Consider the following 17814-nt stretch of genomic DNA (forward strand, 5'->3'; position numbering starts at 1 on the left):
ACTTATCTCACTTTTTGTATGGGTACTAGACATTTGCGTAGTTATAGCATTGTAGAAAACGTACTTTCTTTGGCCTGTGAGTACAAAAACTTTCCTTCTTCCCACCTGAAAGACTCTCCATCCTCAGAATAAAGAGTGGAGTGCTAAAAAGAAATGTGGCAGTTGGATAATTGGTAACTCGGGCTGGTCTACATAACTCCTTTTCCTAAGATAAGTCCTGGAGTTCCTGTCTGCATTTTGTATTTCTGAAGTGTAAGGATCAAGAATAGTGTTAACTCATTAACAGATTACTAGAGTCTGAGCAATTTGTGGAGAAAGCAAAATCCAAATTAAAACATGGATCTTCTAATTCTGTTCAATTAGCAAGTGCTTATTTAAAACCACTATACATAAGACACTCTGAGCCCATTGGGAGAGTCAAATGATTGGAGATAGATTTCTGTGTTTTAGGAACATTGGGGAATATACAGAGAAGTTTAAAATCCCATGACTCTCCACCCAAATCTAGTGTTTTGAAGTGTTTTTCTTTTCCTCCTATAAACTTTCACTTTGGAAGTTTCCAAGGTCTGGTGCAGCCAGGTAGAGACACTTGCTTAAATTCTCCAGGAAGTGGGAATTATTGAATAATTTCCATTATTGAATAATTTCACTGTAACAATTATAATGGTCTATAGTAGAAGTTTTTAGATTCCTTACTTTTCTGTAATTTGGTTAGGTCAACACAAGGATGTGTTTCGTTAGCCAGAATACAAAATCTGCAGGCTAGAATGGTCTTGACGAGTTTTATTGGGGGGAAATACGGCATTTGGAAGAGTAGGGAGCAAAAGGAATCTCAGGCAAGGGGGGAAAGTCCCTGGGGACAAAAAAAGTTTGTAATGGACTCAGTGTTCACTTATATCTAATCAGACCTGTTGTCTTAGCTTACATGTTTTCAAGATTTATCAGTCCTTCTTCTATAATTATCATGCTCTTGATTTTATTTTTAGACATGATATTTCATGTATCTTGAAGTTTAAAATAACAAAGTAGAAATGAAATTATTTTGTTTGAGAAGGGGTTAAAAGGTTGAATAATGTTGATCTAAATAATGATTTCCTAAGAGAGATCCAGGAAATTCCCAGAAGTTGTCTGGTTCAGAGAACAGTTCTCAGGATTAGCAAGAGAAATTGAGGAGTCCCAGAGAGGGGCTCTGTGGTCAGAACCATTTGATCCTCACAAAAGAATGGATAAAAACAATTTAAACCACAAAATGTGGGTGTTTATTATTATAGATAAGGTAAAGTTGGTGCCATTGGCTAACATGATGGTAGAGAAATATTCAGATGAATATAGCATTTTCCATTCTCTGAAATATTTAGGCTAAGTTCCTAGTTTCTGACAGACATCCTTAGCATCTTTAAGCATTCTAAGATTCATTATTTAAAAAAAAAAATAAGACTATAATAAAGCGATGGCATTCGAATTTTTTAACTACCCTTTGTCCTAGAAACCTAATCACTGTTCTCATTTTTGCATGTTATCTTCTAACCTTTGGTTGTATGCATACTTCCTTAGTGGTAGTACTTTAAGAATTACAAGGGGGGCACCTGGGTGGCTCAGTCGGTTAAGTGTCTGACTCTTGATTTTTTTGGCTCAGATCATGATCTCATGATTCCTGAGTTCAAGCCCCACATTGAGCTCCACACTGACAGTGTGTCAGTGTGGGATTCTGTCTTGGGATTCTGTCTCTCCCCCTCTTTCTTTGCTCCTCCCCTGCTCATTCGCTCTCATTCTCTCTCTCTTTCTCTCTCAACGTAAATAAAAAAAATAAAATATTAAAAATTAAGAAGAAACTGAGATCTAGCAGATTAAGAATCCATTTCTCTTTTTAAGGTATGTGTTGGGTGGTGGAGCACTATGTATGGAACTTCTCACAAAACAGGTAACTAATTTCTTATGATACTCATATTTTTCAATCTCAATGGAGTGTTTTGATGATGTAAATAAGATTCTGAGGGGAAAGACTCTGATGTAATACCACCCACTTAAAAAAAAGTTGTTTTCAATAGCACCTACTTTTAATAATGAAAAAGCTATTTAAGGCAAATCAGTAAAATGACATTGTACTTGGTGTTTAATCTATGCAAGGATAGCCATTCTAAGAGCAATGTGTATATAAGGTTCTCATTTGCTCATATTTGATACTTAGAATATAGGGGTTTTTTTGTTCTACGAGATTTTAGAAATGGTCCAACTTTTTTCTCTTGCATGCAGACTTCTTAACATTGTCTTGCTGTTGTAGAGCTATTTATGTGCCATTTTGTTAAGTTTTCCCAAGTGGGAATCAAGAGTACCATTATGTTTTAGAGAAGTGTTTTCTTCTTCCTGTAGGGCTGGAGCAGTGCCTACTCAATAGAATCAGTCATCATGCAAATCAATGCTACCTTAGTCAAAGGCAAAGCCAGAGTACAGTTTGGAGCAAATAAGGTACTTTTGTTAAGACGATGACATAATCATTTATAATCTATATTTTCTGTTACCTTAGGAGACGTGTTGTTCTTTTAGTCTTTGTTATTCTTACTATAGAAAGACATGTCTATAATTGTAAATCTATTGTTGGTATGTAAGTTAAAAAATACTAGTAAAAAAATTATATGTACTTTGAAGTTTCCCAAACTTGAGATCATGTTAGAATAGTGAATTTCCAGTGAGCATTTATATGCTAGGCTTTGATCTAAACTTTTTACTTGTATGTACTCTTTCAATCCTTTTACTAACCTAAGAGTAGGTATTATTATTCTCATTTTGTAGATGAGGAGACTGAAGCACACAGAGGTTAGATAACTTGTCTAAGATGACAGGTGGCAGAACAAAAATTGGAAGCAGACAGTCTGGTGTTAGTCTCTACTCTTAACCACTGTGTTGTGTTCTTTATTCACTATATCCGAAACATCTTTCCATGTCTAATTGTAGTTTCTTGAAACAGTTAAATGGACCAAGGATGATACTCTGAAGTTAGTTTTTTTTTGCAAAAGTATTTGTGTGATGGAAGTTATCCTAACCTAACATTTTTAAAAATTTGGAGTTCCTAAAGGTCTGTGAATCTTGTGTTAAATGCCTATCCAAATAGTATGAAATCTAAATAATGTATTTATAAATGTATTGCACATCAAAGCATGAGTCCACTAGAGTCTTAACTCACAGAGGAAGCAAAAAATTGAGAAGGCCATTTGAAAAATCATCTATTTGGGATAGTACTATACAATAACTCATTTTACTTGAGTTCTTTTAACAGCTATTTCTTTGCACTGGAATAAAATATCATTTTGTGTAAAGTCTAGAAGTTAATTATTGAACACTAGTGAATTACTTAACTACATTTAACTAGCATTTCTTAACAGTGTGTATATTTTAGGTGTATTAAATGTGCCGATAGAATGATTATGTAGTAGGCTATTAGAATTTTATTTTTTGTATTGACAAAATTTATGCGCAGTGCATGGTTTTTAATACAGGAAAAAATATAAAAAACTGAAGTCATCTGTAACCTAGAAATACTATTAACATTTGGTTTACTTCTTCTGGTCTTTTAAATTTCTTCCTGGCATTTATTTTTATGTAGAACTTGATGTTAAATTTCATCATGTTTTTATAAAAAATTAGCATATCTTTCATGTTAAAATATAAAAGGCTTAGATCGTTTTGAGTAATTGAAAGAACATTTTAGGGGTGCCTGGGTGGCTCAGTTATGTGTCTGACTTCAGCTCAGGTCATGATCTCGTGGTTTACGAGTTCGAGCCTGGTGTCAGGCTCTGTACTGACAGCTCAGAGCCTGGAGCCTGCTTCAGATTCTGTGTCTCCCTCTCTCTCTCTGCCCCTCTCGCACTCATACTCTGTCTCAAAAATAAATAAAACATTTAAAAAACAAAAAAAGAAAGAACATTGTACTAATAACTCACTGTGTAAACTTACCTCTTCTGGGCTTCTGTATCTTGGGCTAAAATATTTTAAGTCTCTTCTAGTTTTAAAATTCTGTAATATCTATACTCTGTTCAGTGCCACAGTTCTCTTGGAATTACTCAGTGTCAATGTTATCACTTTCAACCTTTGTATTTCCATTATATATAGTTTTCTTAGCAAGTATATAACATAATCATTTTATATATAATGCTAAGTCAAGCAGCTAAGCACATTTGCCTCGTAAAGTATGTCTTAGAAGGTGAATTTTTTGAATGAATGGTTATAAAACCTCACTCTTCATTTTTTTCTTGTTATTAATATCTGTTAAGAATTTGGAAACTTTACATGATGTAATAGGAGTTTTACCTTGTACACTTTAAAATATTTTTTAATGTTTTATTTATTTTTAAGACTGACAGAGCAGGAGTGGGGAGGGGCAGAGAGAGAGGGAGACACAGAATCCAAAGCAGGCTTCAGGCTCTGGGCTGTCAGCACAGAGCCCGATGCGGGGCTCGAACTCACGAACTGTGAGACCATGACCTGAGCTAAAGTTGGACGCTTAACCAACTGAGCCACCCAGGCGCCCCTACCTTGTAGGCTTTTAAACTCTACAGGATAATCAAGAAAGTACTAACAACTATTTCTGATATGGGGGTATTGAAGTATTGATGGGGCAGGTTAGAGATGGGAGACTTTAAATCATTTGTGCTCTTTCTTTTGACATATAACTATTCAAAAATATTTTAAATATTAAAAAAAAAATTTTAGTGTTTTATTTGTTTTTGATAGAGACAGAGTGTGAATGGGGGAGGAGAGACAGAGTGTGAGTGCTGTCCGCACAGAACCTGACCCAGAGCTCAAACTCTTGAACCACAAGAATCATGACCTGAGCCAAAGTCAAACACTTAACCGAGTGAGCCACCCAGGCACCCCTATTTAAAATATTTTTAAAGATACTATCAGCTATTGGTTCAAAATAAATGAATGAGTTTATCTCTTGAAAATATTACTAAAGGGGCGCCTGGGTGGCTCAGTCGGTTAAGCGTCCGACTTCAGCCAGGTCACGATCTTGCGGTCCGTGAGTTCGAGCCCCGCGTCGGGCTCTGGGCTGATGGCTCAGAGCCTGGAGCCTGCTTCAGATTCTGTCTCCTTCTCTCTCTACCCCTCCCCCACTTGTGCTCTGTCTTTCTCTATCAAAAATAAATAAACGTAATAAAAATAAATTAAAAAAACTAGAATTTGAAGATCATGCTATTGACAACAGAAGGCTAATGTTCTTATTTTTCTCTTCTTATCTTGTAGATGGGCAGTAGGGTTAGGAAATGACTGCTTTTTGATCATTTGCAAGTTTCTGTGTGTGCATGTTTTGCTATATGTAATCTGTTTCTTTTGTATTTTTGTCCTTTGGTGAAAATATAGATTGGAAAAACATTACTTTTTATTAACTTGGAAAGAACATTTTATGTTTGTTTTTCAGATGCATTATGGGAGGGTTTTTACTATTTTTAAAGAGCTCTTAGAAATTGAAAAAGGCTACATTGTAGAAAAAGATACAAAATGTCTATTTGCAGAAATAGAAATAAATGGCTTATAAACATATGGAGACACACTAAGCCTGGCTCAGTGATAGAAATGCAAATCTCACTTACACTGAGAGTTCATCATCCACCTATGACATTGTCACAAATAAGAGGTTTGTAAAAGCTATGTAGAGGCATTCTCATACATGCCAAGCAGCAAGCCCATTTCCACAGTCTTACAAAATTACAAAGGCATATGTCTTTTGACCCAGCAATTCCACTCAGACTATTTACCAGTGCTTTGGAAATATTTGTACAAGGTTGTCACTGTAACATTGTAACAAAATATTGAAAACAACCTAAATGTCCTCCAGTTGGGGAATAAATAAATATTTGACTTTCCACCTGAATGTCCTCCAGTTGGGGAATAAATAAATATTTGACTTTCCATACAATGGAATATTTCACGGTTTAAAAAAACAGAAAGATTCAGCTTTTTGTGCAGTGATCGGGAACAAGGTGCAGGATACCTTAAGTGAGAAGAGGCAGAACAGGGTCTATAGCATGCTACCTACCATTTGTTGGGGGGTGATAAGCAAGGGATGGTGGCTAGTAACATAAGCTATATGTGACTTTTCTTATTTAATCTTAAGGAGATATAAGAAACAGTTAACTTGGGTAGGGAAAGGAGGATGGATGAGAGGAGGAGCTGGATGGTTGGAGGACAGGTAGGAAGGAGAATTTTCACTTAGAATGTTTTATACATTTTTAATTTTTGTACTGTGAATTTATTCTATAACATAATAGGTATGTACCACTATGAAGAATGCTCATGACATATTAATTGTAGGTTATGATGTCACTCAGTTGCACTACTAGAGAAAAAATTAATCCTAAATTTGGCTCCTTAAAAGAAGACTCCTTTAGTAATGGCTTGGTACCACTTTTGGACATCTTTAACTCAAGATGTCATTGATATGTATAGTCCTCAAAGCTTAAAGTTAACCTTATCTGAAGGTAATATTTTGTAATTTTGTTTTTTGTTTTATTATGAGGAGGAGAGTTTAAGTTTTATTCATGTCTGAGTAGCATTCTTTAACTTCAATCATCAGTGGAGAAGGGCACTAGAACTATAAAGCTTTGTACTTGTCCAGTGGTAAGAGTATTTATACAAATGAACTGTGAAGCTTAAATAGATTTTTATTGTAGTACAACTTTGGTTTTGTTATCCTAAAGTGGTAGAGAATAATGAAATTGAGAAATGAGGGTATTAAGTTAAAATTATTTTTGAAACAGAAATCTAATTTAGTTTCCGGTGTTCTTTTAAGCATAGTGATGATGCATCCATAAATTATTTGTAATGATTTTCATCTACTCAGAGTTTTTATTTAAAATGTATAATTCTCTTTCAGAATCAGTATAATCTAGCAAGAGCCCAACAATCCTATAATTCGATTGTACAGATACATGAGAAAAATGGTACGTTTAATTCAATAAGTATTTATTACCATTTATGAAGTTTTATATAAGGTACTATTGATAACTTACCCTGTTTGTTTTTGCTTTAATCTCTTAAAGTACTGTTACCCCAGTGAAAAAAATTAACTTGAGGATGCACACACTCTGCTTTGTTGAAAAATCTTTGTATCCTAAGTACTTGGCCTAAGTCAGAGTCAAGATTTTTTAGTAGATTAATGAATGAATCACTTCTCACTTGAAATGTATGGTATTAGGGTAGGAATTGAGTTAAAGGCAATTGTACAGGTGGAGTTCTTACCGATACTGAGTAAATACAATCGGGATCCTGAACCAGCTGTTTCTGAAACATCTTCAGATTATTTAATGCTTTTTGACAGTCATACACATGTATCTGTTCAAGGAACATTTTCATTTCAGTATACACTTAAGAGTATTTGAGTTGTAAATTTAAAAAAACTCTTAAAATATCTTTCATAAACTTTATTCTACTTTAAATTTTGCTTGTATTCATAATGCACGTTTTGAGTCTTCTTCTCTAACAGTGAGGTAGATTTGGAATTAGAAAACCCAATTTTTCAAGTGCCATTTGTGTTACTCGCTAGCCCTGTGTCTCTGAGCAAGTCCTGAAGATAATAGCTTCAGCCTTAGTTTCTTCATCTCTAAAATGGCATATCTGTCTTGCCAAACTTGTGAGGAAAAAAAGAATAGTGTATGCGCATGGCACTTTGAAACTAAGTGCTGATAATAAGATACTCATTATAGCCATGGTAGTGAAATGGATACTTTTTTGTGCAGAGTAAATTAATTAATAGGAAGTAGTTTTCTTTAAGGAGAGTATTTACAGTAAAGTGTTCTTTACTAGAAATGTGGTAGCTTGTGACTTAACATTGGTACTTTGTGCTCACTTTTTTTTTTTAACCACAAAACAAACTCCACTTTTTCAGTGACTACTTATAAAAGACTAATATTTAAAACAGTTCAAGCTTTTGAAGAAGGAAATGATAAAACTTGAAGGCAACCCTGGGTTTTCATAATGATCACAACACACTAAATTAGTAGATCCACAGGTGCTTGTATACTACTTCATAACCATGTGGATGCTCCACCAATCTTGGTATATTCATACTGTTCCAGTGGCCATTTCATGCCAGTCTTATTTTCATTAGCCTTTCTGTAGAAAACTTAGATTTTTGCTGAGTCTAGGGAAAAAAAATCACATTTTTTCTTTTATTTTTTGTTGAAGCAAACATTGTAATCAGCATTCAAAAATGTTTATTGGAAAGTGCTGTATTTTACAAAGTGTGGGTGTTTATAAGCTTAGCTTTGATGAAAGAGCAGTAGATTCAGAATCAGGAAATGGGTTCTAGGTCGGTTTCTGCTGCTGACTCTGATTTTAGGCATAGTCCCTGCACTTGCTGAAATGACTTCTTCACTGGTTAAATGGTATCATTGCACTAATGACAATCCAGGTTCCTCTTATTCTAAGATGCCAGCATTTTGTTTTGGGTATAGTTATTTTCAGTGAGGTTGAAATGGAAGACAAAATCTATCTTGTAGTCTAATATTCCATATTATCGTCTTTAGCTAGAAATTCCACTAGTATAAAGATCTTATGTTGAAAACTCAAGTACAGTTTATTCATAGAAGTAAATATGTGCACATAACAAAATGCCGTGTTACCAACCCATGTGAGTTTAATTTTTACAGTATATTTAAACAAAAATATGAATAGACAAAGTAGCTAACCTTAAATGAAATGCCATTTCTCCTAGTTGATTTAATAAGGTATTTTAACTTTTTTTCCATTGTGTTTCAGGCTGGTACACCCCTCCAAAGGAAGATGGCTAAATATGTTGACTGTCGTATGTTTGGACCAATGTTGCTTTAAAGAAAATCTTTCCAACATGCAGACACAAGCTTTGAGTGCCCCTATAACAGCAGTACTGAAGACGTTAGCTAATAGATATTTTAGTGGATAATCTGTCAACTGACATCCAGTATGAGTTACAGCCTTTTCGTTTTGCTCATTTTAGGTATTGTGGACTGAGCAGTGGGGCCTTTACTGTATTTTTTGTGATAAATATACATACTGGCCACTCATGATCTCTTTTTCTTGAAAAGTGAAATCTGTTAAGCAGAAAGTCAGCATCAGGTTACAGAAGTTGCGCCTGTAGGGTAACTTTCCCACATTGAGCTCGTGTGTTATGAGGACTTGCAATATACTGTTCAATTTAGAGCCAATAAAAGTTTAATTGATGTTTAATGTTGGTTTAGAAAATTTAAGGTCTTCTAAATCATAGTAGCTTTTTCAAGTTAAAACCAATTTTTGATATTGCCAAAATAATGATAGGAAGCCTACTCATTAAATTGTTAAACTTTTTTATGGCTAGATGAAGATATGAATTGTTTCCTGAAGATACGCTCTTAACTGAGTTGTGCTTTTTAGGCAAAAGCAAAGCAAGGCTGTGCAAATTAAGGCTTTGTAAGTAATAATTTCCACTGGGGCCTCAGAGTCTTGTTGGGCTGAATCTGCTTCTTGTTGGTTCAGTATTTCTTATGAAGAACTGCAGTATAGAGCTTGAAGTTATTTAAAATACTAAATCATTTTATGTTTCCATTTTATTAACGGGATGTTGCAATCATTTTTAAACTAATAAACTTGTAAAGTGATTGGCACAAAGAATCCTTGAGCAAAAGCTGCACAGTGAAGTACAAAAAGATACCTGATTTGGAAACTCTTAAAATTTTTGGTATATTCATAACGATGGCTTTTACATTGAAAAACTAGTAGGAACTCTATATATGTTCATTGTTTTATAAAACCTGACTCAAATCAGTGTACTCTCCATTTTCTTGCCTTATCTGAATCAGTCCTATTTGGTTGGTGATAGACTTTCTTATCTACCCAAGTTTGATTTAAAAGTAAATTCTAATTATTAAGCACTTTTAAAATGAAATCCAGAAGCACACTTTTCTGCACAAATAAGTTACAAAATTCGAAGGTGTTTCTTATGCATTTGCTCTAAGTTTCAATTTTTAACTTTGTAAACCACACCAGAGAGACTTGGCACTTCGGCATTATTGCGTGTGTTTAATTTCTTTTTCTATTTTGGTTAAAAGGACAGTAGAAAAAGATTTTCTGGTATTCTTGTTTACTTGGTTACATTTGTATAAAGATCTGATTGCCAGTTGCTGAGATAATAAGTGACCAGGCAGAATTCTTTAAAGCATTAAAGTTCCTTAAACCTAAGGCTAAATCTTGAATACATTATTGAATTCTTTAATATCCTGATGGCTAGCAGATTGACAGCTGCACATTTGGCATGCTTTGTTTTTTTTGGGTTTTATCTTTCATTGCAGATTTATTTGGCAATGTACAGTAAATTTTGTAAACTTGCATCAAGTTTATGAATAAAGAACCATTTAAAATATAACTTTGTTACTTTTCCCTCATCAGAGATACTCTTGGCTTCAGGTGTTTGTAAGCTCTATTGAATTTTTTGAAGTAGGATTTATATATGGTGGGATGGGGTGAGGAGAGGGTTGAGAGGAACAGAGACAGGTTGATTTAACAAGAGAAAGCTAGAGAACCCGGAAATGGTGTGTACAGACTTGGTATACTCAGCTTTCCTCAACCTTTTCCCTCTCCCACTCTCATTCCTTAATATAAGTCCGAGTGCTACTTTCATCATGGCTGTCCCTAGTTCCCCTTTTTTAATATTCCCATGACCTCCTTACACAGCATTATCAAGTTATCTTACATACAAGAAGTCCAGAGATAGAAGTACTCTAAGCCTGGTACATTTTGGCTCTGCTACACTCCTTTGAGATTTTTCCCTGTTGGTTTCATCTTTGGATTTAACGTTATATCTGGATATTGTAGCCATGTTACTCCGTCCAGACGTAGATAATGGTCTTATCTTTTAGAAGCCCCAACCCCCAAACATATTGCCCTTCACTTTTCCTTGGTTAGAACTGGGGCCTGTGTCCACCTCTAAACTAATGGCTGGTGAAAAGAATGAAATCATTATTAGTTCGGTCCAGTGGTTCTCAGTGTATGATTTGGGGAACCCTGGAGATCCCTCCTTTTAGGAGGTTTAAGGTCAAAACTATTTTCCTAACACTCAAACATTATTTGCCATTTTCACCTGCTTTCTCACAAGTGTACAGTGGAGTTTTCCAGAGGCCATGTGATTTGATGCTGCAGTAGATGGAATTCAGAAGCAGATGCAGCTTAGATGCAGAAATTAGAGGTCTGCAAAATGTGATATGATGCCACAACTATTCACTATTGGGTGAGGGAGCATAGTTATTTTTTTCACAAAAATTCTGTTTTGTTCATCTGTAATGGATTTATTATTTTTAAGTGAAATAATATTAAAATGTTTTAATTTTTAATTGGCAAATATTAATAGTCATAACCCACATAAATAAGCTCTTTGGGGTTGTCATAATGTGAAAGAGTCCTGAGGTGAGAATGTTTGAGATCCACTAGTTTAGTTCAACTAAGTTTACCCTCTAGAGCTGGTGATCGAATCTGGCTTTGTTAGTAAAGAAGCAGCAGGAGTAATGGATGTTGGGTAGGGATACAGCAGTGTCTGCTATGCTTACATTCCTTCTATCTGTGGTTCTCAACCTGAGCTAGCATCAGAATCACAGGAAAACAAATCACAGAAAAGTTAAAACTCAGAATGTTGGGCCCTGCCCCCAGTATCTGATTCAGTAGGCCTGAAGTGAGGACCAAGAATGTGCCAAAACCTAACAGACACATGAAAAGATGCTCAGCATCGTTAATCATCAGGGAAATACAAAGTAAAACCACAATGAGACAGAATGACTCAAATTAAAAAACATAAGAAATGACAAAGTGTTGGTGAGAATGTGGAGAAAAAGGAAACCTTGTGCACTGTTGGTGGGAATGGAAAAATAGTATGGAGGAAGCATTGGAAAAATAGTATGGAGGTTCCTGAAAAACAGAATTACCATATCCAATAATTCCACTACTGGGTTGACACAAAGAAAATGAAAACACTGATTTGAAAAGGTTTGTGGCAGCATTCAAAATAGCCAAGATAGGGAAGCAATTCAAGTGTCCAACAATAGATGAGCAGGTAAAGAAATGGTGTTTATACACAATAGTATATTATAACCAGAAAAAAGGAGATCTTGCCATTTGCAACAACATGGATGGACATAGAGGGCATAATGCTAAGGGAAATAAGTCAAAGACAAATACCATATGATTTCACTCCTGTAATTTTAAGCCAAAGAAATTTTGAAAAGACTTTTAGGGGCGCCTAGGGTGGCTCAGTTGGTTAAGTTCAAACTTTGGCTCACGTCATGATCTCGTGGTTCTTGGGTTCCACCTGCCTCTGGCTCTGTGCTGACAGCTCAGAGCCTGGAACCTGCTTTGGGTTCTGTGTCTCCCTCTCTTGCTGCCCTTCCCAGCTCATGCGCTCTCTCTCAAAACTAAACACTTAAAGAAGAAAAAGAAATTTTAATACAGAAAACAAACTGGTGGTTGCCAGAGGAGGTGGGTGGGGGGATGGGTGAAATAGGTGAAGGGGATTCAGCCAGCATGGAGTAATGTATAGAATTGTTGAATCATGTCACAGACCTGCAACTAATATACCACTGTTAATGATACTTAAGGGGAAAACTTGTTAAAGTCAAAACTTCATAATTCCTGGTGAATCTGATGCTACTAGTGAGGAACTAATGCAGTTGGTCAAGATTTTCACAGCAGTGGTAGGTGCTATTCATGCCCTTCCATACAGAAGGTGAGGGCTACGGTGAGTTAACCACATTCCCTAGGCGTTGAATAAAAGATGGTCATCTACACACCTGTCATCTTCACAGTTTTTTTTTTTTAAAGCAGATACTGCCCGTTCAAAAACTGGACTCATGTTAACAGACATTTGTACTATAAAGAGGGACAAATATTACCTAGTTTCTTCCTAGAAGATACCATGAGTTAAAGTTTTGTACCGACAAAGAATATAGCGCTGCAAGTGCAGCGAGAGGCACAAGAGGAGGACCTATTTTTGCCTGTGAGAGGCCTCCTACAAGGTTTCCGCAAGATCATAGGACGCAAGCCCGTTCACTGCCTCCTGCCGCCAGCGGGCCCTCGGGGATCCAAGCAGGAAGCGGGTTGGCCTGGAGTCACGTGGGTGGGTCTCAGCAGCCTGGCTCCCCTAACCGGCCGGAAGTGGCGCGCGCGCGCCTGCTCAATGCGCGCTAGCTGGGAAGTCCTGTCCCGGCCTAACCAGTGCCTCGCGAGTCGCCGTAGTGCTTGCTTGCTGGGCGGGTTGGTGAGGAATGGAGATGGTGGGTGGCTGTAGTGATCGCGGTGGTGGCGATCGCCAAGGCTCCTCCGCGGACCCACAAAGCACCTTTGTGTTGGGTAACCTAGCGGAGGTGGTGGAGCGTGTCCTCACCTTCCTGCCCGCCAAGGCGTTGCTGCGGGTGGCCGGGTGAGGAGAGAGGAGGCGGGAAGCTTACTTCGGGACTTGCCTCGGGCTTGCCCTGGCTGGCGGGGTGGGCAGACACCTTCGGGACCCACGGCTGCCCCCGGCTCCCTTCTTCTCTGAGGTGATGCCCCCATCTGCGTGATACCCCCGCCGTACCCCTGTCCCTGTCTTGGGCACTCTTCCCAGGGGGACGAGGTGTGCCTTATGGTTGTCTCTGCCCCCTGTTCTCCCTCTGAATCTGTGCCCTGACACCCCCTTCCCGGACTTTTGATCCCGCAAGAATTTCCTGCTGTTCTAATTGGGGTTGTCTGTGAGAGGGAAATGAACGACCCTTCACAACCCTTTGTGCGTTTGCGTCCCCAGCGTGTGCCGCTTATGGAGGGAGTGTGTTCGTCGGGTGTTGCGGACGCATCGGAGCGTGACGTGGATCTCCGCAGGCTCGGCGGATGCTGGCCAGTTGGAGGAGCATTGCTTGGTCCGCGTTGCAGCCGAGGAGCTTGAGGCAAGTAAGACGGGAGCGTCCTGCACAGGCGGTTTCAGGGTTGGTGGGTCAGTCTTCGAGTACGAAATCTTTTTCTTTTTAATCCTTATTTTGTATGTGGCCTTATTCTTGGTAATTTAGGGAACATTTTCTCGTGACATGAAAATATTTATAAACACCCATTTTAATAACTATATTGTAAGGATGTGCCATGATTTATTTGACTGCTTTTCAGATGTTGGGCATTTTGTGTATTCAGATTTTTACTATTCTAATAACGCTATGCCGAACCTTCCCTTTACCTGCTTCAAAAAAAACAGGTATTTTCATTGTTTGTCAGGGAAGGCAGCTGGATCTCTTTGATTAGTGTCACATTAAAAAGCCAAGAATCAATACTTAAACCCAAATATTTCAACCTCTGGTCCTGACTGTTCTTCTGTATTGTATCTCTGGGCCCCTGTTTCAAAAGTTGGGCAATACCTGAGGAGGTAAAGACTTGAACTATGAAATCAGAAGGGCAGACTTCTTGAGGACAGGTGACAGTGAGGCTGTGGTATATTATTTGGGAGTGGGACCGAGCTATTTGAGAGTAAATTGCCAATCTAATATTCTTTCACTTCCTTATATGTTAGCGTGCATTACATACAAACAGGAATATTCTACACCACCACAGTACAACCATCAGTCAGGAAATTATTATTGATACATTTCTACCATCCATTCCTAAAATTTCAGATTTTGCCACTTGTCTCAGCAATGTTCCTCGTGGCAAAATAATTCATTTTAGAATCTTATGCTGTTGTCATTTCTTTAATTTTTGATGTGGAACAGTTTCTCAAGCTTTGCTTGACTTTCACAACTTTGACAGGTATGTAAATTATAGGCCAGTTATCTTGTAGAACATGTTTCTTAGATTCAGATTATGTATCTTTGGCAGGAATATCACAGAAGTGATCCTGTGCCCTTTTAGTTTCATCCTATTAGGTAGCATCTGATTTCCATTTTTGTTTCATTACTGGTGTTACTACCTTTGATAATTTGATTGACATGGTGTGTGCTAGATGTCGCTACTGTAAAATTAGTCTTTTCCACTGCAATTAATAAGTATTTTGTGAGGAGATATTTTGAAACTATGTAAGTATTCCTGTTTCAATTTATTCATTTATTTATATCTGTATGGACTCTTAAGTCTCTTATTCAATGTGATATCATCTCTAAAACAATTGATTTTAGTGTCCAAATTGTCCCCATTTTGGCTAGCAGGAGCCCCTTCAGCTGGCTTCAGGGTCTTTTAGAGATGAATCTGTCACCTTTGAGCACCTCCTTTCTCTCTGACACAACATTTTCTAAGCTCATCTTGTGTTTTGTCTGCTTTAGTCCTGGAATCAGCCATTTCTTTAAAGAGCTCTGGTTCCTTTAGTGGAGAATGGTAGTTGAAATGCATTGCTGTCAAAGGTTTTGCTTCTTTAGAGCCTAGTGGACAGAGCCAAGGAATGTGTGTATGGGTACAATTATAACTATTATATATATGGAAATTCATGAGTTTGCTTAAGTAAATCCAATTCCAGTCCAACACAGAATTCTTTACAGTTTTCTTTTCTCTCAGGTCATATTTGTACCTCCCTTTTGGACAATGAAAAACCTGGCTTTCATCATTGTTAATGTGTTTGGATATTAGACAAATGCCCCATAAATGACCAATCTTCTGTTTCCCTTTTTCTCATGTGGATTTTCTCCTTACTCTGTTTGGGCTTTGGGACTCAGATCCAAAAGCAGACTCGTAGGAAACTTTCTTCTTTGCATATTGGTTCAAACCCTGCCTGGTCTGTTTCTAGAAGTTGTCATTTGGAGAAATTCAAAGTGCTGGCATACTTCCATAAAGATGTTCTTTGCAGCATCATTTATTATAAGGGAAATTGAAAACAACCTAATGTTTACAAATAGTCACTAAATGATGAACTGCAAGATGCATTAATGACAAGGGAAAATGTTCATGTTATAAGTGAAGAAGGCAGATTATGAATTATGTTTAGTATAATCTGAATTATTTAAAAACAAAAAAGGAAGAATAGAAAAGAAATAAGTCAAAATGTTAGCAAAAGTTTCCTGTCAGGGTAGAATTGTGTGATTTTTTTTTTTTTTAATGCTTTAAATTTTTTTCTATTTTTTTTTCCTTCAGATTTTTACCACAGCAGGTATTATTTTCATATAGCTTTAAAAGTTTATACAATATAATGGCTGTTAATAGCCAGACGTATTTAGGTCTGAACCTAACTTTGGTGCATACCAGCTGTCAGTCTCTGAAAAAGTTACCTAATTTGGAGCACCTGAATGCTTCAGTAGGTTAAGTGTCCAACTTCAGCTCAGGTCATGATCTCATGGTTCGTGGGTTCGAGCCCCACATCGGGCTCTCAGCTCTCTGCTGTCAGTGCAGAGCCTGCTTCAGATCCTCTGTCTCCCTCTCTTTCTGCCCCTCCCCTGCCCTTGTGTATGTTTTATCAAAAATAAATAAACATTAAAAAAAAAAAGGAAAAGGAAAAAGTTACCTAATCTCTTTGAGCTTCAGGTTCTATCTCTAAAATGGAAAGACAGTAAGAATTTTCCTCGTACCCTTAAAGACTTGTTCTAGGGTTAAGTAATGGAAAGGTAATGCATATAACACATTATCTTCAGTACCAGGGATAGCAGTTTTTCAATGAATGAAATTATTATTCTCTATTATCAATGGCATTTTAAAAATTCATATAGTAATGCCCTTAAAGAAGTTTATTCATTGTAGTAAATGCTACTGTGGTTAAACTAAAATGGAAACCTTGTCCAAATCATGCTGTTTTCTTTGTGTTTGCCTCTAGGTTACCTAGTGGACATGACACTTTTATAGCCATAAAGAAAATTAGTTTAACTTTTTTATCAGAAATATTTTCAAGTCTACAAAAAAATTTATAACATATCTTGCTATTTGGAACTTCTTTGTATAAGGGAGTGAGGTTGCAGTTGTCTCACATTGTGCTTTGAGACCTTTTCATGTTGAGGACTGTCACTGTCACTGCTTCTAGTGAGAATTAGAAAGGAAGAGTCAAGCAATTGCTTTTCATTGGGTACCAGGAATGAGAGAATCCTAAAAACTCAGGACTAGACTTCCTATTTCCTTACTTCCTATACCAGGTATCACAAACTCAAATGACTCCAAAGTTAGGCAGGTGACTAAGTTGGTTTGCTGTGACAGCATAGGGAGCAATAAGGCCATGACAAACCAGGGAGTGCTTGCCTTTGTTTAGCCCTAGTCAAGAAGAATACGGTCTAAGTGTTGTTAGCATGTCTAGTTTTTCAAAAGAATCTGGAAATCCATATTTTCTGTAAATATTTTGTGTAATTTTCAATGTTGGTAACCAAATTGCATTCTTTGAAAATGCCGTGTGGACCAAGAGAACTATACCCTTAGGTCTTATCAACCCTGGGGCCACCACAGGGCCATCATTCTGTCTCAGTTACCTTTTTTGAATTTCTCTATATGTAATCTACTCTGAAACATTTTAACATTCCCCAAAATTACAGTAGATTAACACTTCCTCATTTAATCAGTGTTGAAGTTGCTATATGTGAAGTACTTCATTCCATTCTGGTAGTAAAAATCTTTGAAAATAACCAGTTTAGAAAAAAACGTATGTTCATCCTTTTGTTTGATTCAGCCACTTTGCCACTTGGCTGTAATGTGACATTAGTGGAAACCAGAAATCTGAATAAGCCTAGCTTCTAAGTGGAGATAAGGCACAAGTAAGAATGACTGGGACGTAAGGTATGTCATATATGAGGTCCAGGGTACTGAGGAAGTCTAAGAAAAGGTTTTGGGGGCGCCTGGGTGGCGCAGTCGGTTAGGCGTCCGACTTCAGCCAGGTCACGATCTCGCGGTCCGGGAGTTCGAGCC

The 17814-nt window shown here is 37.1% G+C and overlaps 2 protein-coding genes across 4 annotated transcripts in view; both read left to right on the forward strand.

The window, feature by feature from the left end:
* Nucleotides 1–10369, forward strand: part of UBE2Q2 (ubiquitin conjugating enzyme E2 Q2) — a 63480-nt gene extending 53111 nt beyond the window's left edge. For both annotated transcript variants that reach the window (XM_030317616.1, XM_030317615.1), the window contains 4 exons: nt 1873–1921; nt 2371–2466; nt 6872–6938; nt 8755–10369. In XM_030317616.1, the coding sequence (XP_030173476.1) occupies nt 1873–1921; nt 2371–2466; nt 6872–6938; nt 8755–8786 (244 nt within the window). In that variant the 3' untranslated portion in view covers nt 8787–10369. The remainder of the gene's footprint in view (nt 1–1872; nt 1922–2370; nt 2467–6871; nt 6939–8754) is intronic.
* A 2819-nt stretch (nt 10370–13188) lies between these two features.
* The window catches only part of FBXO22 (F-box protein 22), a 31468-nt gene continuing 26842 nt past the window's right edge, over nt 13189–17814 (forward strand). The window contains exons 1-2 of one of the 2 annotated variants that reach the window (XM_030317613.1): nt 13189–13411; nt 13772–13910. In XM_030317613.1, coding sequence (XP_030173473.1) covers nt 13257–13411; nt 13772–13910 — 294 coding nt within the window. In that variant the 5' untranslated portion in view covers nt 13189–13256. The remainder of the gene's footprint in view (nt 13412–13771; nt 13911–17814) is intronic. The other variant, XM_030317614.1, reaches the window with a different exon arrangement.

The sequence above is a fragment of the Lynx canadensis genome, chromosome B3, assembly GCF_007474595.2.
Source record: "Lynx canadensis isolate LIC74 chromosome B3, mLynCan4.pri.v2, whole genome shotgun sequence".
NCBI classification, from domain to species: Eukaryota; Metazoa; Chordata; class Mammalia; order Carnivora; family Felidae; genus Lynx; species Lynx canadensis.